This window comes from Canis lupus, chromosome 22 (genome assembly GCF_048164855.1).
Source record: "Canis lupus baileyi chromosome 22, mCanLup2.hap1, whole genome shotgun sequence".
NCBI classification, from domain to species: domain Eukaryota; kingdom Metazoa; phylum Chordata; class Mammalia; order Carnivora; family Canidae; genus Canis; species Canis lupus.
The window spans coordinates 28,739,497-28,766,531 of NC_132859.1; the positions used below are offsets into that span (position 1 = coordinate 28,739,497).

Here is a 27,035-nt window from a genome sequence, read left to right on the forward strand (position 1 = left end):
AAGACCTAGATAGTCTCATTCACAGATAGAGCTTACTGCTCTCTACTACAGCTTCAGCACTAGAATCCCAGCTTTGAGCTTTGCTTTATGATAGTGTTCTTCTCATTTTTGTCTGTTTGCAGTGATAATTTATACAGTTTTTAGGAAATCAAACCATAAATAAAGGATGAAAGCTACCAATGTAACCATCTGAAGCATGCTACTAGGTGATGCATAAATTGCAAGGACCATGAGATTCCCTCTTTGCAAATTTTTCAACTACTTTTTTTATAAGGTTAGGAAAGTCCTCGATCCAAGCAACCTCCTAAATTTGGGTACAAAGCACACTGAGGATTTTAGCTTGCAGCCAGTACCACCAATCTAATAAAGATGCCATCATACTTGGAAATGATACAATTAAGTTCCCTGAAATCGATATAAAGTGCAAAGATGACTTAAATATTTTAAAGTCAGGGATATTCATAATCTATTTGCTTGAATAAAGTATTCTCTTGAGATGACAGTGATCAATAACACAAGGGAGACAGATGTTGTCTGTCTTGGATCTGTATGTAAATGTTACTCAGAAAGCATGGGGCAACTCCTAAAAGAACTTAAAAGTTAATGTTTGTTTCTTGTTCTCTGCGAGAATGTGAGTGCTGGAGGACTCAAATTTGCCCATCTACTTTGTCTGCAGAGTATGTTCATAGAGTACTGGCTAGCATGACACAAGATTTGGTTTTAAAAGAGAACCAGTACCAGAAGCACATTTCAGAAAGATTTGGACCATCAAAGTCTCTATTTCTGTGCCATTGTCAGAAAGAGCCAAAGGAATACAGAATCCTCCTTGATGCCAAGTACCACTAACTCCTTAGGTTCAAATGATTCCAGGGGTCTGCCATAATGCAGAATTTTTAGACCGGATACAGAGATGGTTGTCTTGAAGTATTTGAGGCCTCTGGAACGGGTTGCTTTGGATCTAATTTTTTGGAGCATGCCCTAGTCTATGATGTAGAAATCCTGGAGTTCGGAACAGTCAAGAAAGAATTCTCGGGACATCTTCAGGCAAAAGATTGTTTTATTAAAGCACAGAGACAGGACCTATGGGCAGAAAGAGCTGCATTCAGATTGTGATGGATGACTGACTATACACTTTCAAGTTGGGAGGGGGTTAGGGATAGCATAAACCTCCAAGGTCTTTTGAAAACAAGGTTTCCAGGACCCTGAGGGGGCAGGCCATTGTTAGGAAAAGGTCATTTATTACTGAAAACTTAGCCATGAGACCTTTCGGATATAAATCAGATATGTATATATTTATTAGCTTGGAGAATGACTGTTAACATATCTTGGGGGGTAGGGATAAGGAAGTTTCCAAAGGAAATTCTGTATGTTAAAGAAGACTTACAGGATTCTGGAGGTCGGGGTAATGTTAAACCAAGATTTCTTTCTGCCCTTAGCAAAGTAATAATATTGAGGCAGCTGAGCTCCCAGAGGGAAGGTCACTCTACCCTTTTCAAGTACTTGTCGGGCGGGCCCCTGAGTGGTTCAGCAGTGGTTCAGCGGCTGAGTGTCTACCTTCTGCCCAGGGCATGGTCTTGGAGTCCTGGGATCGAGTCCCACATTGAGCTCCCTATATGGAGCCTGCTTCTCCCTCTGCCTGTGTCTCTGTGTGTGTGTGTCTCTCATGAAAAAATAAATAAAACCTTAAAAAAAAACAAAAACAAAGGACTTGTCAATAGGCAGTAAGGAAATTGAATTTGTTTCTTTTGCCTTTGTTTCCCACATCAGTCTACCTTCCATCATGATTCTCAAGCATAGGTTATGTTGAGGTGTGCTAAATGGTATCCCCAGAGTCATAGAAAACAAATAGCACACCGTCCTGAAGTTTCAACAGTTAAAAAGTTGGCAGACTCATATTAAAACAAGTCAAAACTCCTCAAACATGAATATACAACACAGTAGAATATGCAGTTTTGATAGGTTTTTATTCATCATGGGGTTTCAAAAACAGTATTGAACTTAGATCTATGCCCCAAGATCCCTTAGAATACAAATTAATGGCTTCAGCCAATGGAGGGATATTTTAATGGAATAATTTTGTAAGAATTCTGATCTACACTGGCATGAGGTCAGAAACCTGATCTGTTGAATCGCAGCTACATTTCTTTGCCTCCTGGGAGGAGGCCTGTGCAAAATATTTTGGAACCAAGAAAGTCGCTGTCATAAAATACTGATTTTCTGGAGAAAATGAGGAAGTGACATGGAGGTTGCTAAGAGACTCAAACTGGCTTGGGAGATGTCATCAATGAACTTTGTTTTAAAGCTGAACTTGGTATTTTATTTATGTATTTGTGTATTTTATTTATGAGTTGATATATGTCAATGATTGGTTAATAAATGATCTCTGTAGAGAAAAAACTATCAATTTGGGCTGTTGGCAGAACAGAAGAGGTAAACATTTTCTAGAATAACCCATTTTCTAGAATTAGCTTTAGACTATTTTCTAGAGTCATTTTTTCCAGAATTAACCCATTCCTGCTTGAAAACAGAGGACAAGTCACTTCTTTGCAGAAAGAATGCAGGATAGAGTAAACACAGAACCAGTTTTAATCCCCTTGGACCAGAATCTAAAGTTCTCCAGGCCTCAATGTTCTCATTAAAAAAATAATAATAAATAAATAAATTTAAAAAAACCCCACAAAGATGAAAGGAGTTAGTTGTGGTTTGACTTTTGCCCTCTCTCCTTCTTTTCTTCTCTAGCTTTCCATTTCTTCCACCATTCCCAGAGAGCCTGGGGAGCTGACAAGGAATAGTACAACTCCATTTGAACGGGAAAGTGGTGCCTGTGTATTAGGAAGTCAGAACAAAGGACCTGGGTCTCCCCCAACCCTGAGATTCCCTCTGATGATCTACACAGGCTTTTTGCTAAGGAAGCATTTAGAGAAAGAATCAACTGCCTAAACTGTAAACACATTTAGATCCTACTGTTTACTCCCGGTTCAAAAATGAATTTGCACAAAAGGATGACCTAGAAATAAGCAGGGAAAAGCAGTGTGGCATTTAGATGCATATCACATATACATAATTGATTCCTTAAAAGGTTAAATACGCTTAGCATATGTATGGATAGTGATATACCCATGATGGGTTCATAATCATTATGGCAATGGCTTTGTTTTACATAATTCTAAAGTAAATGTCGTGTTTCTTTGGAGATTCCAGGACTGGTATTCAGAAAAGCATATGTTTCCAAGTAGATAGCAGGGTAAGAGGAGGTACTCTTTCCCAAACAGAAGGACTATTCTTGTAACAAGTACACTAAGCTTTATGAGGCACGGAGACTGCCACTAAATTCTCTTTGGAATTAAAATGCAATTACATATCGAGGACAAATGCTAAATATAAACAGAAAGGCCAAATACATGATTTTTTTTTTGCTTTGTTTTTGCAGTATATTTGCAGGAAGAATTAAATACCCCAAACAGAGTATAATCCTTTTTTTTGTTTGTTTATTTTTTTATTGGAGTTCTATTTGCCAACACATAGCATAACACCCAGTGCTCATCCCATCAAGTGCCCCCCTCAGTGCCAGTCCCCCAGTCACCCCATCCCCCAGCCCACCTCCCCTTCCATTACCCCTAGTTCGTTTCCCCGAGTTAGGAGTCTTTTTCTTCTCCCTTCCCTTATATTCCCTTTCACTGTTATTTATATTCCCCAAATGAATGAGAACATACACTGTTTGTCCTTCTCCAATTGACTTACTTCACTCAGCATAATACCCTCCAGTTCCATCCACGTTGAAGCAAATGGTGGGTATTTGTCATTTCTAATGGCTGAGTAATATTCCATTGTGTACATAAACCACATCTTCTTTATCCACTCATCTTTCGATGGACACCGAGGCTCCTTCCACAGTTTGGCTATTGTGGACATTGCTGCTAGAAACATCGGGGTGCAGGTGTCCCGGCGTTTCATTGCATCTGAATCTTTGGGGTAAATCCCCAACAGTGCAATTGCTGGGTCTTAGGGCAGGTCTATTTTTAACTCTTTGAGGGACCTCCACACAGTTTTCCAGAGTGGCTGTATCAGTTCACATTCCCACCAACAGTGCAAGAGGGTTCCCCTTTCTCCACATCCTCTCCAACATTTGTGGTTTCCTGCCTTGTTAATTTTCACCATTCTCATTGGTGTGAGGTGGTATCTCATTGTGGTTTTGATTTGTATTTCCCTGATGGCAAGTGATGTGGACCATTTCCTCATGTGCGTGTTGGCCATGTCTATGTCTTCCTCTGTGAGATTTCTGTTCATGTCTTTTGCCCATTTCATGATTGGATTGTTTATTTCTTTGCTGTTGAGTTTAATAAGTTCTTTATAGATCTTCGATACTAGCCCTTTATCTGATATGTCATTTGCAAATATCTTTTCCCATTCTGTAGGTTGTCTTTTAGTTTTATTGACTTTCTTTTGCTGTGCAGAAGCTTTTTATCTGGAAGTCTCAATAGTTCATTTTTGCTTTTGTTTCTTTTGCCTTCGTGGATGTATCTTGCAAGAAGTTACTGTGGCCGAGTTCAAAAAGGGTGTTGCCTGTGTTCTCCTCTAGGATTTCGATGGAACCTTGTCTCACATTTAGATCTTTCATCCATTTTGAGTTTATCTTTGTGTATGGTGTAAGAGAATGGTCTAGTTTCATTCTTCTGGATGTGGCTGTCCAATTTTCCCAGCACCATTTATTGAAGAGACTGTCCTTTGTCCAGTGGATAGTCTTTCCTGCTTTGTCAAATACTAGTGGACCATAGAGTTGAAGGCCCATTTCTGGGTTCTCTATTCTGTTTCATTGATCTATGTGTCTGTTTTTGTGCCAGTACCACACTGTCTTAATGATCACAGCTTTGTAGTACAACCTGAAATCTGGCATTGTGATGCCCCAGCTCTGGTTTTCTTTTTCAATATTCCCCTGGCTATTCGGGGTCTTTTCTGATTCCACACAAATCTTTTTTTTTTAATATTTTATTTATTTATTCATGAGATACAGAGAGAGAGAGAGGCAGGGACACAGATAGAGGGAGAAGGAGGCTTCACACAGGGAGCCTGATGTGGGACTTGATCCTGGGACTCCAGGATCATGACCTGGGCTGAAGGCAGCACTAAACTGCTAAGCCATCCAGGGATCCCCAATTCCATTACAAATCTTAACATGATTTATTCCAACTCTCTGAAGAAAGTCCATGGTATTTTGATAGGGATTGCACTGAATGTGTAAATTGCCCTGGGTAACATTGACATTTTCACAATATTAATTCTGCCAATCCATGAGCATGGAATATTTTTCCATCTCTTTGTGTCTTCCTCAATTTCTTTCAGAAGTGTTCTGTAGTTTTTAGGGTATAGATCCTTTACCTCTTTGGTTAGGTTTATTCCTAGGTATCATATGCTTTTGGGTGCAATTGTAAATGGGATTGACTCCTTAATTTCTCTTTGCACAGTATCATAGTTAGTGTATAGAAATGCCACTGATTTCTGGGCATTGATTTTGTATCGTGCCACACTGCCAAATTGCTGTAAGAGTTCTAGCAATCTTGGGGTGGAGTCTTTTGGGTTTTCTATATATAGTATCATGTCATCTGTGAAGAGGAAGAGTTTGACTTCTTCTTTGCCTATTTGAATGCCTTTTATTTTTGTTGTCTGTCTCAGCAAGAGGCTAGGACTTATAGTACTATGTTGAATAGCAGTGATGAGAGTGGACATCCCTGTTGTGCTCCTGATCTTAGGGGAAAGGCTCCCAGTATTTCCCCATTGAGAATGATATTTACTGTGTGCTTTGCATAGATGGCTTTTAAGATGCTGAGGAATGTTCCTTCTTTCCCTACATTTTGAAGAGTTTTGATCAGGAATGGATGCTGTATTTTGTCAAATGCTTTCTCTGCATCTGTTGAGAGGATCATATGGTTCTTATTTTTTCTCTACTTGATATGATCTATCACGTTGATTATTTTACAAGTGTTGAGCCAGCCTTGCATCCCAGGGATAAATCCCACTTGGTCATGATGAATAATCTTCTGAATATACCATCGGATCCTATTGGCTAGTATCTTGTTGAGAATTTTTGCATCTGTGTTCATCAGGGATATTGGTCTATAATTCTCCTTTTTGGTGGGGTCTTTGTCTGGTTTTGGAATTAAGGTGATGCTGGTCTCATAAAATGAGTTGGGAAGTATTCCATCCTTTCTATCTTTCAGAACAGCTTTAGTAGAATAGGTATTATTTCTTCTTTAAATGTTTGGTAGGATTCCCCTGGGAAGCCATCTGGCCTTGGACTTTTGTGTCTTGGGAGGTTTTTGATGACTGCTTCAATTTTCTCCCTGGTTATAGGCCTGTTCAGGTTGTCTGCTTCTTCCTGTTCCAGTTTTGGTAGTTTGTGGTTTTCCAGATATGTGTCCATTTCTTCTAGATTGCCTAATTTATTGACGTATAGCTGCTCATAATATGTTTTTAAAATCGTTTGTATTTCCTTAGTATTGGTTGTGATCTCTCCTTTTTCATTAATGATTTTATTAATTAAAGTCTTTTCTCTTTCGTTTTTAATAAGGCTGGCTAATGGTTTATCTATCTTATTAATTCTTTCAAAGAACCAACTCCTGATTTTGTTGATCTGTTCTCCAGTTCTTCTGGTTTCTATTTCTTTGAGTTCTGCTCGAATCTTTATTAACTCTCTTCTTCTGCTTGGTGTAGGTTTTACTTGCTGTTCTTTCTCCAGTTCCTTTAAGTGCAAGGTTAGCTTGTGTATTTGAGTTTTTTCCAATTTTTTGAGGGATGCTTGTATTGCAATGTATTTCCCTCTTAGGACTGCTTTTGCTGTATCCCAAAGATTTTGGACGATTGTATCTTCATTCTCATTAGTTTCCATTAATCTTTTTGATTCTTCTCTAGTATCCTGGTTGACCCTTTCATCTTTTAGCAGGATGCTCTCTAACCTCCACGTGTTTGAGTTTCTTCCAAATTTCTTCTTGTGATTGTGTTCAAGTTTCAAAGCATTTATCATCTGAAAATATGCAGGACAATCCCAATCTTTTGGTATCCGTTGAGACCTGATTTGTGACCCAGTATGTGGTCTATTCTGGAGAAAGTCCATGTGCACTTGAGAAGAATGTGTATTCAGTTGCGTTTGGATGTAAAGTTTTGTAAATATCTGTGAAATCCATCTGGTCCAGTGTATCATTTAAAGCTCTTATTTCTTTGGAGATGTTGTGCTTAAATCTGTCATTTGCAGAAAGTTCAGTGTTGAGGTCTCCCAGTATTAGTGTATTATTATCTAAGTGTGTCTTTACTTCGGTTGTTAATTGATTGATATACTTGGCAGCTCCCATATTAGGGGCATAAACATTCATGATTGTTAGGTCCTCTTGTTGGATAGATCCTTTAAGTTTGATATAGTGTCCCTCTTCATCTATTACTACAGTCTTTGGGGTAAACTTTAATTTATATGATATGAGGATTGTTACCCCTGCTTTCTTTTGAGGACCATTTGAATGGTAAATGGTTCTCCAACCTTTCATTTTCAGACTGGAGGTGTCCTTAGGTCTAAAATGAGTCTCTTGTAGACAGCAAATAGATGGGTCTTGCCTTTATCCAGTCTGAAACCCTGCATCTTTTGATGGGATCAAGCCCATTCACGTTCAGAGTTACTATTGAAAGATATGAATTTAGTATCATCATAATACCTATTCAGGCCCTGTTTTTGTGGATTATTTCTTTGGGCTTCCTCTTTCTTTTACAGAGTCCCCCTTAATATTTCTTGCAGAGCTGGTTTGGTGGTCACATATTCTTTCAGTTTCTGCCTATCTTGGAAGCTCTTTATCTCTCCTTCTATTCTGAATGAGAGCCTTACTGGATAAAGTGTTCTTGGCTGTATGTTCTTCTCATTTAAGATCCTGAATATATTCTGCCAGCCCTTTCTGGCCTGCCAGGTCTCTGTGGAGAAGTCTGCTGTTAATCTAATATTTCTCCCCATATAAGTTAGGGATTTCTTGTCTCTTGCTGCTTTAAGGATCTTCTCTTTATCTTTGGAATTTGCAAGTTTCACTATTAAATGTCAAGGTGTTGAATGGTTTTTATTGATTTTAGAGGGGGATCTCTTTATATCCTGGATCTGAATGTCTGTTTCCCTCCCCAAATTAGGGAAGTTCTCAGGTATGATTTGTTCAAATATGCTTTCTGGTCTTCTGTCCTTCTCGGCACCCTCTGGAACCCCAGTTATATGTAGATTTTTTCCTTCTGAGGCTGTCATTTATTTCCCTTAACCTTTCCTCATGGTCTTTTAATTGTTTTTCTCTTTTTTCCTCAGCTTCCTTCCTTGCCATCAACTTGTCTTCTATGTTACTCACTCTTTCTTCTACCTCATTAACCCTCATCGTTAGGACCTCCATTTTGGATTGCATCTCATTTGATTTTTAATTTCTGCCTGATTACATCTCAATTCTGCAGTCATGAAGTTTCTTGAATCCTTTATGCTTTTTTCCAGCGCCACCAGTAGCTTTATAATTGTGCTTCTGAATTAGCTTTCTGACATCGAATTATAATCCAAATTCTATAACTCTGTGGCAGAGAGTACTGTTTCTGATTCTTTATTTTGTGGTGAATTCTTCTTTCTAGTCATTTTGCTCAGTGCAGGGTGGCTGTATGAGCAGGCTGCATCAAGAATATCAATCAAGACCTAAGTAAATTTCACCCTAGATGATTCTGCCGAGGTCAGAGACCAGAAATTGAAAACAAAGATCAGAACAAAATAAAACAAAAGGACCACTAAAGAGAAAAACAAATTGTAAAACAAAGTAGTAAAAAATAAAAGGCCAGGAATCCTAAGGAAGAAAAAAAAGAAAAGAAAAAGAAAAGAAAAGAAAAGAGAAAAAAGAAAAGAAAAGAAAAGAAAAGAAAAGAAAAAAGAAAAAAAAAGGAGAAGGAAAAAAGGGGGGACTGGGAGATGGTGGTGGTGAAGAAGTTGTAGTGGAGGGAAAATGTAGTCTACCTGAGGGGTTCTAGAGGGTAATCCTCTTGTTTCTGAGTATATTAAGTTCTGTAACTTAGAAGATGCTTAGTTCCAAATTTATATATATCAGAAACACTTGTAGAGGGCTCCAACATTGACCACCAAAACATAAATGAGATAAAAGAGGGGGGCAGAATGGGAATGAGGAATCTCACGGAATGGCATACCACTTGGTTCTGGGTGCATACTTGTCATGTTTTAGAAGGTATTAACTTATGCCATTGTAGAAATAAATGAGACAGAAAAAACAAAAAACACAAAACAACAACAAAAAACATATCTTGTATATCTCCCCAAATTAAGTTGAGTATGTTGAAGGGAATCTAGAAGTGGAAAATATATCTAGGACCTGTAATTGTAGGAATATCAAAGTCAAAAAGGAAGAATCTTTTAAGAATCTTAAAAATGAAGAGGTGGTAAAATATTATAGTTAAGGTGGGAAAAGAGAAAAAAAATGGAAATTTACAGCCTGGTATAAAAATGAGTTGTACTGGAAAAAAGAAGGGAAAAAAAAGGAGGGGTACCCTCTGGTTCTATATACCGTAAATCCCTCTGACTTCCCCTGGAGCTTTCCAGTGCTGCTCTGTCAAGCACATGCTCTCCGCTGTCCTTCCAGCTGGTCTTCTGGGGGAGGGGCTGCTGTGCTGATTCTCAGGTGTGTGCACCTGGGGGAGCTGCCCGCCCCCTGCCAGGTGCTAGACTCAGGTGAGCTGTTTATCCTGTGAGGCCCCTGATCCCTGTTAGTCCCTTCATTCCCAGGCACAGGGTGACACCAGGAGGAACAACCCCACAGGCGGTGGCCACCTCTCTAGCCCTGGAGTCGGCTCCCGCAGTAACTGCCGCAGCTCCCAGTGCGCACTGGCCTAGATGCTCCCGGGGCGGGGGGCGCTGACCTGCACGGCTCGGGGGCGCCCTGTGGCAGGACCGTCCTCGCTGTCCTGTGCCCTCCCTGCCTCCGACCCTCCCGAGGGGACCGCAGGATCCTGGGCTGTGTCCCCCGGTGCCTTGGGATCCGGGGCCTGCGCTGCTGGAATCGCGCCCCCCGGGCCGGGCTCCCGAAGGCATCAGGGCGCAGCCCCCTCCGCCCGGAGCCCCCGCCTGACCCACCGGCTTCTCCCGAGGCCCCGCCGGGCGCTCCAGCCCTTTACCGAGATCCGACCGGGTGTGTGGGGCGCTCCCCCCGGCGCCCTCCTCTGCCAGTGACCCCGGGATCCTGGAGGCCCCGCTGCCCTCCTGCGGCTCTGCCCGGGTTCCCTGCTCAGCGCCTCTCCCTCCGGAAGGGTCCGGTGCGGATTCTCAAAGTACCTGCTTCTCCCGGGGGCTCTCCTGTCCCGAGGCTCTTGCCACCTCCTCGTAGGGGCCCCTCCCCCACTTGATTCTTTTTTTATATTTTTCCTGCCTTCCCACTTTGTTAGAAGTGAAAATCCTTCTCTCTGTAGCGTTCCAGCTGTTCTCTCTTTAAATCTCAGGTCGAATTCGTAGGTTTTCAGGTTGATTTGAAAGTTATCTACCTAAGTTGGTGGGGCCAGGTGCCTTGGGGACCCTACTCCTCCACCATCTGTCCCCGCCCCACAACACAGTATAATCCTTAATTGAACACACAGTTTAGGCAATTTGGTGAGTCCTTTAGAAGCTTTTTTCAAAAGCTTATTGTAGCTCCAGAAGGGCTGGTCTCTTCTTATGTAAACAATTATAAGGACGCTAAGGAAATTGATGAAAGAACCAAGTCACTAAGAACTATGTAGAAGGAAATACTGTAATGTATGCCATAAAATCGGGGGGAAATAGGCAATTTGTTGTGTAAAGATACATATGTAAGTGGTAAAATATGAATGGGAATGGTTATTACAAAAATTCAAGCTTTGGGTTTCTTCTCTGGGGAAGGAGGGAAATACAATCCATGTGGTGCACAGAGGGAGTTTTGCTGGATGTATGATCTATGGTGGGTATTTATTGTTGATGTTAAATATTATTATACAGTTTTTTTAGGTAAGTTATATTTCTTCAGTTTTGAGAATGGAAAAGGCAAAATAATGGTGAAGAAAAGCACAAATTAAGTTAGTTGGAAAACAATTTAAGATAGTAATAATGATAAGGGTAAACGTATTGATCTTAGGTTGATCGAAGTATCTTCATATTGTAGTTTTGAGGGGGGAGGGCAAAGGGAGAGAGAGAACCCCAAGCAGGCTCCACTCCCTGTGCAAAGCCCCCCTGCTCTCAGGATCCTGAGCCCAAATCAAGAGTCTGATGCTCAACTGACTGAACCACTTAGACCTAACCCGTTCATACGGTATTTTTTAAAAATTTAAATACGTGCTATGTACAAGACACAACTAAAATAGATCCCCAGAAGGAAGGGTTGAAAGTAGTAAGATAAGAAATATACCAGATAAATACTAACAAAAGAAAACTATTGTAGTCCTTTAAATAATGGGAAAACTGGACCTTAGGACAAAATGTGGTGTCGTTTATTTCCTATCTCCAATGGCTGCTCTCTATCCTGAGCCTATTCCATCCTGGCATCTGCTTCTGACCTTCCAGGACTTTTGGTTGATCATCTCCACCTATTTCTGTCTTACTCCACATTAACCATTTTCAAAGCTCAGAATCTTTAATCTCTCAACTCTAGTAGTGCATATCATCTGTGTACCATTCATTTGGTACCTACATTAGCTGTGTTTTAGTGTTATTGATATTCATGCATTTCTTTAATTAAATTGTAGTAATCTAGAGCTAGAGACTATACCTTCTTCATCTTTTAACACCCACCATCATCTCCCCGTAGGTCCTGCCATATGGTAGAATCAAGTCACCTGACATATAGTAGAAAGTCAATAAACATGTCAATAGTCGACTAAAAAATGGCTTCTGAAAATGCATTAAAAGCTCTTTCAGGATGCTTGAGTACTTTGCCAATGCTATGTATTTACATTTTCTAAGCAATCTCTCAGCCAAAGTTTTAGAATGGGAAGAGGAAAAGACACTGTGGTTAGAGAGTGATCCATAGTTGTGCGGAGCTATGGGTGAAGACCATTAGCCAGTAGGAGGGTGCCCACCTCTGGACCTAGCTGGAAACTCTGGCAGGCTCATTACTGATTCTCAAGCGCAGAGACTGCATCCAGTAAACTTTTTGTCTCTACACCTGGAACAAAGTCCGACATGTAGTACACAGTTAATAAATGCTTCTGCAAAGTGTGGCAGAATTAAATATTAGTCTCAGATAATTTAATTCTTCCTGTGGCTTCAAAACAACATGCTGTCAAAGGCTTCCCAGTGTAGGACTTTAGCTCTGGCTTTTTTCCCCAGGGAGGGTAGACAAGCCAGCCCAGTTGAGGCAGGATGCAGATGTTAGCACTAGAATTGGTGCTCTGGGCTAAGGGCTGATTGGAGCAAAGTGGGTAGAATGGATTTGGTTCTCATAGCGGATAGTGGGCTATGGAAACATGAAACAGATGTTTAAAAATATGATGAGGAAGCCCATGGAAGAGCTCTTCACTGTTTGTGTTATTGACCAATGAGAAATAGCTGGAATTCCTTCTTGCTCAAGATAGGCTGTCTGCTGGAAACATTTTTAAAACATTCTGGTTTTTGAATATGCAATATATAAAGCATGTAGTATAACTTTAAAAGTGTATGGTAGGTGTATGGTAAAAATAAGTGTGCCTACCACCTTTGCCCAATGTTGTTCTCTCTAAAGATATCTACAGTTGCCAAGGTATTCCACTTATTTTTGGGTACACACAAGCATTTCATATTTGGATATACATATATATGTTTATATGTGTTTATATATTTTCAGACAAATAGTTCATCTAATAACATATTATATTGAATCTTGATTTTTTCATCTAACAACCACTGTGGTTCTTTGTATTTTTACTTGTGTTATTTTTAAAAATACTAGCCTCTAATATTGTCTAATATATTGTCCAACATTTGCTTTGTGAAAGAATGAATGAATGATATAATAATAATCTCTAATTCATTCTGAACCTAAAAGTCACCTACCAGCAGATTTTGTAAATGCCTTCTCTTACAGCCCATCCCCAATATGTGTCTTTTTGCTTATAAATATATTCAAACCTCAAAATTAATCTCAAAAAGATTCATCCTATAGGAACCTTCCCTAAATATTGCCTTTCACACTGTCTTGTAGAGGTTATCTCCAAGCACTTAATACTCTGCTATTTTTGATTGTCCTCTGATTCTTATTTGTTAACATAATGACCATAAAGATGTGAATAATACTCAACAATTTTTGTTGAATACTTATTTGTGCCACAGACTTCACAAAGCACATTATGTACATTTCTCATTAATTCCTATGACACACCTTTCCCCTTAGTGAGAAAATTCCATGTTGTGGTCCTTGGTCAATTCTAGGGTCCCTGTATAACCTCCCACCTGCCATAGCACTAAAACCCTTTCTCCTACTTTTTATTACCGTTCCTGCCTTCCCTTTCTCAATTTCCTACTGTCTTACTTCCTGAAATCACTTGCCAAGTAAATGTCTTACACTCGAATCCTCATTTGGGGTCTGCTTTTAGAGAAATCAAACCTAAGGAAACTGAAGTATAGTGTGTGAATAACTTGTTCAAGTTTATGTATATACATCAAGCAGGAGATTCAGGGCTTGAGCCCAAAATTATGCCCAATAGTGCCTACCTGACTGCCAACTAGATAGTTAAGTGCTTTGAAGCAGGCCAATGAAAACTGTATTCCCTCTGTAGTGTGTTTCAAAATGCAAGCCAGAATCAGAGCTTAATACATATTTCTGCTGGTCAGTGTTTTAGACTGTCTTTTTCTCACCCCAGCACATCAGGACATGCGTTTTAGGCACTGTTAGCTAAACACATGTGCTCATAATTTCTCCTGAAACTATGATTTTAAAAAAGAGTTCCTCATGCTCATGTAGTGCCTGAGTGTCTTCTTGTTGTTCTACAGATAGCAACTTCATCCTTGCGAATGCCCAGGTGGCTAAGGGGTTCCCCATAGTCTACTGTTCTGATGGCTTCTGTGAGCTCGCTGGATTCGCCCGGACTGAAGTCATGCAGAAGAGTTGCAGCTGCAAATTCTTATTTGGAGTTGAAACCAATGAGCAGCTGATGCTTCAAATAGAAAAGTCATTGGAGGAGAAAACAGAATTCAAAGGAGAAATTATGTTCTACAAGAAGAACGGTGAGTGGCTTTCCTAGACTGGTGCTCATTGGGCAGTTGGGAAGGATCACCTGCTTTCAACTCAGTAATTACTCCATAACTCACATTCAAGCTTACTGGCATTTCCCATAAATATACACTGTTATTGAAGTTCCACAAACGACTCGGGCAATAGTCATGTTTTAGCCATTAGCAGCATAAACTGCTTGAAAATTTAGCATTAGAATTATAACTGTTCAATGTTATATATTAACTAAATGACTATATGTTAAAGTGAAGTGTCTTATAATTTCACTAGGTCATTCTTAAAATACATATTAGATATGATAGTTGTTAATATATTATTAATAGATGATCTTATCCAGGGATATTCTCCAAATTACGTGCCTTTAAGAACCACATCTGAACCACAGTCATTAAGACAGAAATCCGAGTGTTCACTGGCAGAAGAGGAAGTTAATGTAAAGGACAGCATAGGCATTTTCTCTTCCAGTTCCTTGGCCACGGAGCCTTTCTCACTACTTTTTAAAAGACAAAATAAGAGGCACGTGGTGTACCTCAGAGTAGGAATAAATTTGCCTAGACTCAAAATTGCTGCTGAGGAAAGTGTTTTCCTGTGGCTGGTTTTGTGTCTCTTTTCTAAATAAAAGAAGATATAGGGACCGGTATGGTATCTGCAGTGCTTGGGTCTGAAGTAGGAATTGGTTTCTTTACCTCATGGGTCCTGGTAGTTTGGATGAATCCAAGAGGCATGATCCTGGGGAAATGCCAACTCAAAATTAGAACAGATTGGGGCACCTGGGTGACTCAGTGGTTGAGCATCTGCCTTTGGCTCAGGTCACGATCCCTCTTCCTATGTCTCTGCCTCTCTCTCTGTGTCTCTCATGAATAAATAAATTAAATCTTTTTTAAAAAAAGAGAACAGATTGTCATTTTCCAATTTCTAAAATTCTTTTTCTTTAATAGTTTTCCCTGAAATAACATCGCTGTCGAGATTTATTTCCATGCAGGGCTACCAAGCTAGAGAATAGACTTCCTCACCTCTTTTGAAGTTGGGCTGGGTGTGACAAAATTTTGGGCCAGTGATATGCAAAAGAATGATTTATGTAACTTTTAGGAAAAATGCCTAAAAAATAGAATTGTTTGTCATCTAATTTTTCTTCTCCCTTCCCATAATATTATGGACTGTATTGTGTGTCCTCAAAATTCATATGTTGAAGCTCTAACCCCACTGTGACTGCATTTGGAGAGAGGGCCTTTAGAGAGGTGATTAGAGTTAAATGAGATCATAAGGGTGGGGCCCACATCCAAATGACTAGTGTCCTTATAAGAAGAAGAGATACCAACGATACAGGCACATGGATGAAAGGTTATGTAAGTACAGGATGAGAGAGGCCTCAAGATAAAACAGCCCTGTCAGCACCCTGATCTTCATTTGCAGCCTCCAGAACGATGAGAAAATAAATTTCTCTTACTGGAATCATTTCATTTTGGGGTCTTTTTGTTACAAAATCTAAATTGCATTCTAACTCTGGGTTTCTCAGCTTTGGCACTGTTGATTTTTTGGGTTGGTAAATTTGTTGTGGGAGGCTATCCTGTACATTGCTGATGATTAGCAGCATTTCAAGCCTCTATATTTTGCTCTCAGCACTTAGTATTGGGGTCACCGTCAGGAAGAGGTATAGCGTCCTGAACATGGGAACCTCATCTTCTTTTATAACTTATTTGTCTTTGGAGGACAGTCTTTGATCATGTGAATTTTGGATACATGGTAGTCATGAATTATTGGAAAGTACCATTCTAGGAGGAACAGAATATCCAGTGCTTTGGTATTAGGAACATAGTTCAGACCTTTGTGTCCTTCCCAGTGTCAATAGATAAGGCCTGTGTAGCAAATATGATAAAATAAAAGGACTCCAGCTCTGTGTAATTATACCGCAATCACCGAAGAGAGCCTGAGATAGAAGAAAATAGGAGATGCCATGGAGAATGCAGACTGGTCAGGAGTGATAAAACCACCATCTGGTGGAACAAAGAGAAAAGGGATATTTGTCTAAATTATCCGCTGACTGCAGATTTGTCCTTCTCAAGATAGGTCCCTTGTATAGGTAACTCCAGATCCATCTGAACGTCTTCCTTTTTAAGCCAGCTCAAAATATCTAAATGTGGCAGCACTGAGAAAGGTTTAGGCCAAGGGGCAGAATCTAGATGGGAAGCCCAAAGGATGGAAACTTTAGAGGCCAGAAAGGTAGAAAATACGGAGTACAGTGTGGGAGTCAACACCCAAAAGAATTTCCTGAGCCCAGGATTTTATAAGATGTCTATAGCCTTGGACCTCCTTGGGTGGAAATGATTAAAGGCACCAGTCTGCTGTAACCCAATCAATATGGAGAATTGTCTGACATTTTGAGCCAATAAATTGATCCAATTATAAGTGATTGAAAATTGCTCCCTTCCCTCTGATAATCATGCTGTATGTTAGCTAGTTTTGTAAATATCTCTCTCCACATACAATGGTGAACCTTTGAAGCACAACCAATACATGAGTTGTTTCAACATGTCCAGCAGGTAGAGCTTGAGTTTAGAGCAGGGTCCGTCAGACAGTTAGTTCGCAGGAAATGTTTGCTGAATGGAATTGAAAGTGATCATTAGAGGGACTTATGGATACTTCAGAGGATGTCTGGATTTCTGATTTTTAAAACAAAGCTTATGCCCTCAACAGTCCTCCTTCTCGCCTTCATTTGGCTATTATTGATAATGCTGCTATAAATATCAAAGTCCATATACCCCTTCAATCTGTATTTTTGTATCTTTTGGGTAAATACCTAGTAATGTGATGCCTGGATCATAAGATAGTTCTATTTTTCACTTTTTGAGGAAACTCCACACTGTTTTCCAGAGTGACTGCACCAGTTTGCATTACACCAACAGTGCAAGAGGGTTCCCCTTTCTCTGCATCCTCACTAATACCTGTTGTTTCTTGTGTTGTTAATATTGTTAATTTTAGCCATCCTGAGAGGTGTGAGGTGGTAGGTATCTCATTGTGGTTTTGATTTCTATTTCCTGATGATGAGTGATATTGGGAATCTTTTCATGTATCTATTAACCATTTGGATGTCTTTTTTGGAAAAGTGTCTATTGATGTCTTCTGTCTATCCTAAAACAATTTTAAAAGAGAGATACTCTTACATTGTCATATTACAGATGAAAAGGCCAATATAAAGAAAGAATAAGATTTTTAAAAATTAAGTAATAATTAGGAAGACAGTTTCACAGATAAACATAATATAAATCTACATTTGGTATGCTATGGTGAGCATAGCAAAATGTGTATAATTGTCAAATCAGTATATATTTGAAACTAATATAACATTTTATTTCAATTATACTTCAATAAGATCATCTATTTTCAAAAAATAAAGCAATTGCATAATTACCATAAAAAAGTAATCACTGATTTATAAATTTGTTCAGTATTGTGTTGTCACATTGTGTATGATTGTATTAAGAATCCCATTTATTTCAAGTAAAGCACCTACATACAATTCACACATAAAAAAAATACAATGCAGACTTTTGTCTAAAATGGCGATAATATTTTACACTTTCATGTTTAGTAGTTAACAGTTCTCATTACTTATCCTCCCTCTAGATAGTCAAGGGTCTACCTATATCAGAAATGAGTACCATTAAGATGCCTTTTCAAAAAGCAGTCTCCTCCACTTCTGTTGATATCAAAAGGCATTAACTAGGGCTATTCTAGGCAAACAGATGTATGGCTATCAACCAAGGCTAACCATTTTATTAATTTGTGTTCATTCTGTCATTGTTTCTTTTAATATGCGCAATACTAAAATCTTTGTGGTTTTCTCCTTTTCTTATACAGAGCATACTTTGCACAGTATTCTGCACTTCAGCAGAACAGTATATATTCTCTAGGACTGTGTATACCTTGTAGAACAATGTATGCTAAAAGTCATTCATTCTCTTTTATAGCTGCATAGTATGATATCATCTGAATCTATCATCATCTATTCAATCGTCTGTTGATGGACTTCTGCGTTCCTACTGGAATGTGGTCTGTTTTCTTTGCCTTTTCTGCCCCTCTCTCTTTTAAATACTTTTATTACTTAGAAAGTTTGTGTCTTTTTCTAAAAGTTATCCTTAACATGAGGCATTTATTTACCTTTAGGGTACTTACAGTCCACTTTCTCAAGATTTTGTCTTCATTTCCTACAATAAACAATGTTGTGACTAGCCGGGAGCCAATTCTTCCTTCTTATCCTTTCCCCTGATTATTTAAAGTAATATTTTTTTGTATCAGTTATCATCTGTAAGACAGCATGTTCATTCTGCTCTCCTCGTAGTCTCCCTTCTTCCTCTCTGACCTCTTTCATAGTTATATTTACATTGTCAGCAAATAGCAATTGCATATATTTTGTCATTCTTATACTCTGTCATTTAATCTTACTGCTATTGTTAAATATGCTTAATGATAACCGTATATCCTTAGTCCAAAGCTTCTCCAATCTCTTCTTGATTTCCTGAAGCCTGATCTCTGAGCCATCTCAGAAAGAGCTCATGGGAACTGTTTTCTCTGAATTCTTGCTTGTTAATAACTGTGTAACTGTGGCCTTTAGACTGATAGATCAGTTTGGCTGAAAATTAAGCTTTTGGTTCATATTTTCTTCATTTAAATATCTCAATTATGTTATTCCCTTATGTACTGGTATAGAGTATTATTTTACCTTAGAAGTGTTGCTATTTAAGTATCTTGATGTTTTGTCCTGGATGTTCAATGAATTTATTTTATTTTATTTTTATTTATTTTTTATTTTAATCCAATATTTTTACTGGTGTATATTTTGGCATAGGCCATGGGTCAGCACACCTGTTTGTAAAGGGCCAGATAGTAAATACTATATGTATTGCAGGCAATCTGTCTCAAGTACTCCTTTCTGTCACTGTAGTGTGAAGCAGCCCTGGAAAATATGTAAATGACTAGGTGGGCTGTCTCACAATGTGTCTATGTTGACAAAAACAGAAAGTAGGTTAGATTTGGCCTTCAGGCCACAGTTTACGGATAGTTGATACAGAATGTTTAGAGTCAGATTTTACTTCTGATATGTTATATGTCCTTTCTTATTTATTTAAGTCTCTTTTATTGTAGGAAATTTTTCTTGAATTGTAATTGTCATTATTATTTTTCCTATTGCTTTGACTCTCCTCTTTAATAACATCCAATTATATCTCTATTGGGTCCTCTTTGCGTGTTCTTTATCACTTTGTCTTTTTCATTTCTTTTTTTTCCCTTTTTTTTTTTTAACCATGTGTAGTTTATTTCCTTTCCCTTATTCTTGTGGTATGCATTCACAATGTATTTCTTCTCTTTAAAAATCTTCAATCCTTTGTCTTCTGTTTATGTGCCCTCCTGAGCTCAGTTTGCTCATATTATTCATATCATTCTTTGCCTAGTACATTAGTTGCTAGGGCTGCCATAACAAAGCACCACACACTGTGTGGCTTAAACAACAAGAATGTATTTTCTCAGTACTCTGGAGGCTGGAAGTCCAAACTCAAGATGTTGGCAGAATTGCTTCCTTTTGAGGTCTCTCTCTCTGGCTTGTAGATGACTGCCTTTTCCTCTCGGTGTCTTCATATGATCTTGTCTCTCTATGTTTTGTCCTTTTTTTTTTTTTTTTTAAATTTTTATTTATTTATGATAGTCACACACAGATAGAGAGAGAGAGGCAGAGACACAGGCAGAGGGAGAAGCAGGCTCCATGCACCGGGAGCCCAACGTGGGATTCGATCCCGGGTCTCCAGGATCGCGCCCTGGGCCAAAGGCAGGCACCAAACCGCTGCACCACCCAGGGATCCCTCTATGTTTTGTCCTAATGTCTTCTTTTTATAAGGAAACCAGTCAATATGACTCAGGTACATCCATATGACTTCATCTTAATTAATTCTTCCAAGATTCTGTCTGCAAATACAGTCACATTGTGAGGTCATGGGGATTAGAATTTCAATATACAAATTTTGAGGGAATACATTCATTCTGTAATACTTATTCATGTTATTTCTGAGTCTTTAAGTTACTGTGTGTTGTTGTTTCAAATTTGGTAAGGTTTTCTTGATTACCTTTGCTTTATTTTGAAATGTTTTGGTTTTGTGTACTCCATGGAATATTTTGGGTGTGTTTTTACTTTATGTAGGTTTTTTGGTCAGATAATTTTTTTAAAAGATTTTATTTATTTATTTGTTTGTTTGTTTATTTATTTATTTATGAGAGATAGACAGAGGCACAGGCAAAGGGAGAAGCAGGCTCCATGCAGGGAGCCCGATGTGGGACTCAATCCTGGGTCTCCAGGATCAGGCCCTGGGCCGAAGGCAGCGCCAAACTGCTGAGCCATCCAGGCTGCCCTGGTCAGATAATTTTTGTCTTTATTCTTCTCTTTTATCCTTGTCTGTTGTTTGTTTGAAAAATATGTTTTCTTTGACTTTTAGAAGAATATTGGAAATAGAGGTATGCTTGGAAAACTTTCCTAATCTATGGCTCTAAGTCCCTTCTGCCATCACCAGAAAGTTTTTTTCTTTTTTATTTTTTTTAAAGATTTCATTTATTTATTCATGAGAGACACACACATAGAGAGGCAGAGATATGGGCAGAAAGAGAAGCAGGCTCCATGCAGGGAACCTGATGTGGGTCTCGATCCTGGAACTCGAGGATCATACCCTGAGCTGAAGGCAGACGTTTAACCACTGAGCCACCCAGGCATCCCAGAAGGTATTTTTTCTTAATCACTTTTTAGCACAGATACATTTTTGCTACTTCCTGAGATTGGTTTCCTCTCCTAGCATGGCCTCTCCCACACTAGTATTTGAAATATTTTCTTTCTTTACCCTGATCTTCATGCTCTGACCAAGTAGATTTCTGGTTCCAACAATTTCCAAGAAAGATTTTCTCAGAGTGTTGAAGGGTCAGGCAACCCCAACACCATCCTATCTTTGTGTAGCCCACTTGCAATCACTGTAAATTGAAGAATGTAAAGCTCCTTTGTATTTTGTTTTTTAAGATTTTATTTTTAAGTAATGACAGCCAACATGGGGCTTGAACTCACAGCCCCAAGATCAAGAGCCCACCCTCTAAGCCAGCCAGGTGCCTCTCCTTTCTAGTTTTAATTGTTTTCAGATCTGTCTATGAAGTCCTCTACTTTCAGAGCATTTCTTCTTTTGGGAATAGAGATACCTTTTGACAATTTATGAGACCCCCCCAATCTCCTAGGCCTATTGGGAATTTTCCTTTTCCTATCCTGTTTTTTCCTATGCAGCTGTTGTTCCTACAGAATCTAGCTTCTTAGTCAACTAATCCTTCACAATAGAGCTAAAAATACACAATGAAGAAAGATAATCTCTTCAATAAATGATGTTGGAAGAACTGGATATCCACATGCAAAAGAATGAAATTGGACCATAATCTTATGTCATATGTAAAAGTCAACTCAAAATGGAGTAAAAACTTAAATACTAGGGGTATTGCCCTATCACTCTGTATTCTGAGGTCCCAAGGGGACCATTGTCATACAGTTTGATGTTTTTCATGGATTTCTGATTTTGCTACCTTAGTTACTTTTACTTTAATTTTGTGAAAGGATTGGGGATATCTCAAAAACCAAGTCCTTACCACCATGGCTCTTTCATGTAATACTTTAAACAATTTCTTTAGACATTGTACAGTTGCTTTGCTGATATAAGCCCAGTCTGTGAGAGTTTCATTCTCCTTCTTTTTTTTCTTCCTAAATGGTGATTTGCATGGTTGGGATGTGAGGCTTAATGTAGAAAGGGTCCCTTCACCTCTTGTTGACCACTGAGTCATGCATGGCTCATCTGTCTGATGTTCCCCTTATAGCATTACAGCTGAGTTTTGTAGCTGGTGGTACTCCCTAAATCACTTTACCTCCCCTTAGCTCTTAAAAGGTGAGCACACTCATCCTTCATACAAAGAAGCAAAGAGAGTCTCTGAGAAAATAAACTGGAACATCCTTCGTGCTCTCACATTTCCTCAAAAGTAGGCAGCCACCTCCATGTTGATAAAGAGGTATCTTGACAAGCAGTTTTTCTCGAGTCCCAAATACAGAAATAAAAGGTCTCTAATGTCTTCAGTGTTTCCAAAAAACTATCCAACACAGCTTCTTCCTGCTTCAAAGCTGTGAAGCCTCAGAGTGAAGAGATTATCTCTAGTCTCCCATATTCCTTTTCACAATCTCACAAACTGAAGGGATACCGTAGTATATCATGTCATATTGCCATCTTCCAGACTCTAGCTTCTTCCTAAGGTTTTAAATGGTAGAAAGTTATATCCTCCACCATGGTAGATCATCATGATTGGCTGTATGGGCCCCAACCTTTACATGTTAATCTTAGCATATCCTCTACAGAAATCTTACCTTTCAAGTCTATTTTGTTTTTCTTTTATTTTTTATTTAAAAAAAATTTAATTAAAAAAATTAATTCTAGTATACTTAACATAATGTTATTAGTTTTGGGTGTAAAATATAATGATTCAACAATTCCATACATCATCCTGTGCTCATCTTGACAAGTACACTACTTAATCCCCATTATGTATTTCATCCACCTCTCCATCCACCTACCCCCTGATAACCAGTAGTTTATTCTCTAATAGTTAAGAGTCTGTGTCTTGCCTTATCTCATTCTCTTTCTTCTTTTTTTTAAATCCTTTGTATTGTTTCTTAAATTCCGCATATGAGTGAAATTATATTGTATTTGTCTCTGACTGACTTATATTGCTTAGCATTATACTTTCTAGATCCATCCATGTTGTTGCAAATGGCAAGATTTCATTCTTTTTGATGGTGGAATAATATTCCATTCTATCAAGCCCAATTTCATATTAGCTAGATCCCAGGAAGAAAAAGGCTGGAGGAGAATAAAAATGTCAAAAGAAAATTAAAATGGCATCATTAATTTTGCAAATATCGTGTCCCGATGTATCAGTTTGTTAGAGATATCACAACAAAATACCACACAAACCAGTGGCTTAGGCAACAGAAATTTATTGTCTCACCCTTCTGGAAATCCACCATCAAGGGGTCAGTTGAGTTGGTTTCTTTGAGGGCGGTGAGGAAGATTTTGCTCCATGCCTCTGCCCTAGCTTCTGGTGGTTTGCTGGCAATCTTCAGTGTTCCTTAGCTTGTAGAAGCATTTTCTTGATCTCTACTTTCACCTTCACATAGTATTTTCCCTATGTGAGTGGCTGTGTTGAGATTTCCACATTTTTATCAGGACACCTGTCATATTTCATTAGTGCTTACCTTAATGTCCTCACTTTAACCTGATTACTTCTGTAAAGACTCTATCTCCTAATAAGGTCACATTCTGAAGTACTTAGGTGTTAGGATTCTATCATTTCTTTTTGGGAGATGAAAGTAAACCTAAAACACCTGGTTACATTCACATTAAATGTATTACAATTTGCCCCAAATTGTCAACTAGTAAACAAAGAAACCAAGATACATAAACATCCTCTGACTTCAAGGTCCTTGCTCTTAAGCCACTGAATCTGTGGAAAGGGGATTGGTACCATCTCCCAGGGACTTCTCTAGGGATGTTTGACTCAATAATTGGGGGGTGCTGCTTTTACCATCTAATGGACAGGAGTCAGGGATGCGAAATGTTCTATAATGTATGGGTTGGTCTTGCAATTGAAGAATTGTCCAGTGTCTAACATAGCTTTCTTTCTTTTTAAATTTTTAAAAATTTTATCGAGGTATAATTAGTATGCCAAAATTACACATATTTAATGTATATGATTTGATTAGTTTGGACATATATATATACCTGTGATACCAGAGCACAATCAAGATACTAAACATATCCATCACCTCCAAAAATTTCCTTGTGTTCTTGTGGCTTGTTTATTTGTGGTAAGAACCCTTAACATGAGATCTATCCTCTTAACTTTATAGAAAGTGAAATAAACCATTCACAGAAGGACAAATACTACATGATTCTACTTACATGAGGTATCTAAAATAGTCAAACTCATAGAAGCAGAGAATTAAATTTTTTTTTCTAATGGTTGAGAGGAGGAGAAAAAAGGTAGTAGCTGTTAGCTAGATATAAAGTTTCAGTTTTGCAAGATGAGTAAGTTGGAGAGAACTGCTGTATGACATAGTACCAAAAGTTAACAATATAGTATTTTGCACTGTATGACTTTCTAATGCCCCATCAGGTTTTCCAGGAAGTGAACACTGGCTTCTAATTATCTGAACAGTATTTTGAGGAAGCCTTTAATTTCCCATTGAATTTCCAAGAAGAAAACCTTAGTGTAATGAGGAATGGTTAAACTTTTATCTTGTTTCGAATTTCACCCATTTCAGAAAAATATTGTCACTGACTCATAGTACTTGTCATGGATGTAGCACATCCACATGGACTCTGCATTCCGAGCTCTTGCATTCCCTGGAATTCTGCATATCGATCCAGTTATCCAGCTGCCAATGCACATCTTTTGCTGCAGGCAGGCACACCTGAACACTTCATGTTGAGATGCATATTAGTTTCTCAGAGATGACCTCACTTTAATTTTCTGTTAGATTACAGTTGATAATACTTAGTGCTTTTTTCTGAAAACAAGCTATATAATCATATTAATTATGATTTTTCAGTTCTAAATAGAGAAGAGGGAAGTACAAATATTTGTTACAAAAGGGAATCTTGAGTCTGGTAGAGTTTTAGATAACTCTTTTCACTCACAAATTCACTCATTCCTGGGTTACCTTCAAGAGTTGCCGTTTATTTCCATGTACCTTCTGAACTATTGCTTACTGTTTTTCAGTTGACTCACTTTATTTTTTAAGATTTTATGTATTTATTTGAGAGAGAGAGAGCACAAGCAGGGGAGCGGCAGACAGAAGGAGTGGGAAAAGCAGATTCCATGCTGAGCGCTGAGCAGGAAGCCTGATGCGGGGCTCAATCCCCCAAACCTTGGGATCATGACCTGAGCTGAACACAGACACTTAACTGACTGAGCCACCCAGGTGCCCCTAGTTGATTCACTTTATAAAAATTCAAATTGCAGGATCCCTGGCGGCTCAGCGGTTTAGCATCTGCCTTTGGCTCGGGGTGTGATCCTGGAGTCCTGGGATCGAGTCCCACATCAGGCTCCCTGCATGGAGCCTGCTTCTCCCTCTGCCTCTCTCTCACTCTCTCTCTCTCATTAATAAATAAAATCTTTTTAAAATAATTCAAATTGCAAGCAAAAGAAAACTAAATCACTACTCTAAATGGAAAACTGAGATCTCTAGCCTCAAAAAGAAGGTAACCATAAATAAATATGCAATGAGGGGCACGTGGGTGGTTCCCTCAGTTAAGTGTCCAACTCTTGGTTCTGGTTCAGGTTGTGATCTCAGGATCCTGAGACCGAGCCCTGTGTAAGGCTCTGCGCTCAGTGGGGAATCTGCTTGAGTTACTCTCTCCCTCTTCCTCTGTACTAGCACACATCCCTTCTCGTGTGCACATGCATGCACGATCTCTCTCTAATAAATAAATCTTTTAAAAAATAAATATGCAGCAAAACATTGTAATTTCGTTTCTTGAAATTAATATATATATATATATATATATATATATATATATATACCACGAAATCTAAGTAACAATAAATCTAATTGATTATAATGTACCAACCAGCACACTTTTCTTTTCCCAATAAGAATTCAGGTAAAAAAAAAAAAAAATTCAGGTAAAAATGAATTGTCTCACATTTACAGATAAGGAAACTGTTGCACAAAAATAATTTGAACACAGAAGTGTGTGTTATGTGATAGTCCTCAGCTTGTCAAGACATGGAAAAATGCCTAGAAATATCAACGCTTTTTAAAATATATATACAGTTAGCTTTTCAACATTCTGTGATAATGGACTTTAAATATTTGTGACAATAAAAACAATTTATTTACAATTTACTATTTGTAAATATTTGTTTAAGGAGGATTCCTGGGGGGTGAGGAATCCTTTGTTTATTTGGCTGCTAGATGTATATTCAAATGCAAATCAGAAGCTGAAAAACTAAATTGTTCAGTAAATAAAAAGTAGCATTGGAGTTAGGGGAAAGCTGGAACCTTGAAACTGAGGAGCCTTCTCTTGGGTGACCAGGGGTGGAAGAAGAGAGGTAGGGGAAGATTGGAAGAGAAGATGAGAGAAGGAGAGTGAGAGAAATGAGGAGACATTGAATGTTGTCTTGCTCATTTCCCTCAAAATGTTTAAATATAGGTTGGATGTACTAGCTGCATAGTTCTGTTTCAATGCACATTAAAACTAACAGATATTAAAATGTAAGGTATTTATATGAACTACCTAAAATAATCTGTGTCCTACGAAGAGTATGCCTACCACTAGCTGGGCAACACACTGTCTTTACTCTGGCACACATATAAACTGTCAGAATCAGGCATATGCTTATTCAGTCTTATGAGGTCAGTTCATGATCAAGGGCAAAAGGAAGCAGATTTCCTCATGAACTTTCTTTTTCTTTTTCTTTTTTTTTTTTTACAATGAGCTGCTCATAGCAGATAATTATAGTAAGGAACACCACTTTCCTTCTAACACTAAGTTTATATGTAAGATATTCTTAGTGAGTTCTGTTACACTCAGTTTTTCAAATGACTTTGCATATGATTTTTAGAATATTTGATTATGCCCTCCAGGTACTTTAGAATTGGAGCTCAATATAGGAAAAGAGACAAAGCCTTGGGGTTGTAAAATGTCAAATGATTCTCAAAATTAACATTTTAAATGCACTGGCATCATTTCATTCACATTCCTGTTAAGA

General features: G+C 38.5%; 1 protein-coding gene across 1 annotated transcript in view; it reads left to right on the forward strand.

Moving 5' to 3' along the window:
* Nucleotides 1–27,035, forward strand: part of KCNH8 (potassium voltage-gated channel subfamily H member 8) — a 368,594-nt gene that overhangs the window by 113,791 nt on the left and 227,768 nt on the right. The window contains exon 2 of the mRNA XM_072792921.1: nucleotides 13,967–14,200. Within this exon, the coding sequence (XP_072649022.1) occupies nucleotides 13,967–14,200 (234 nt within the window). The remainder of the gene's footprint in view (nucleotides 1–13,966; nucleotides 14,201–27,035) is intronic.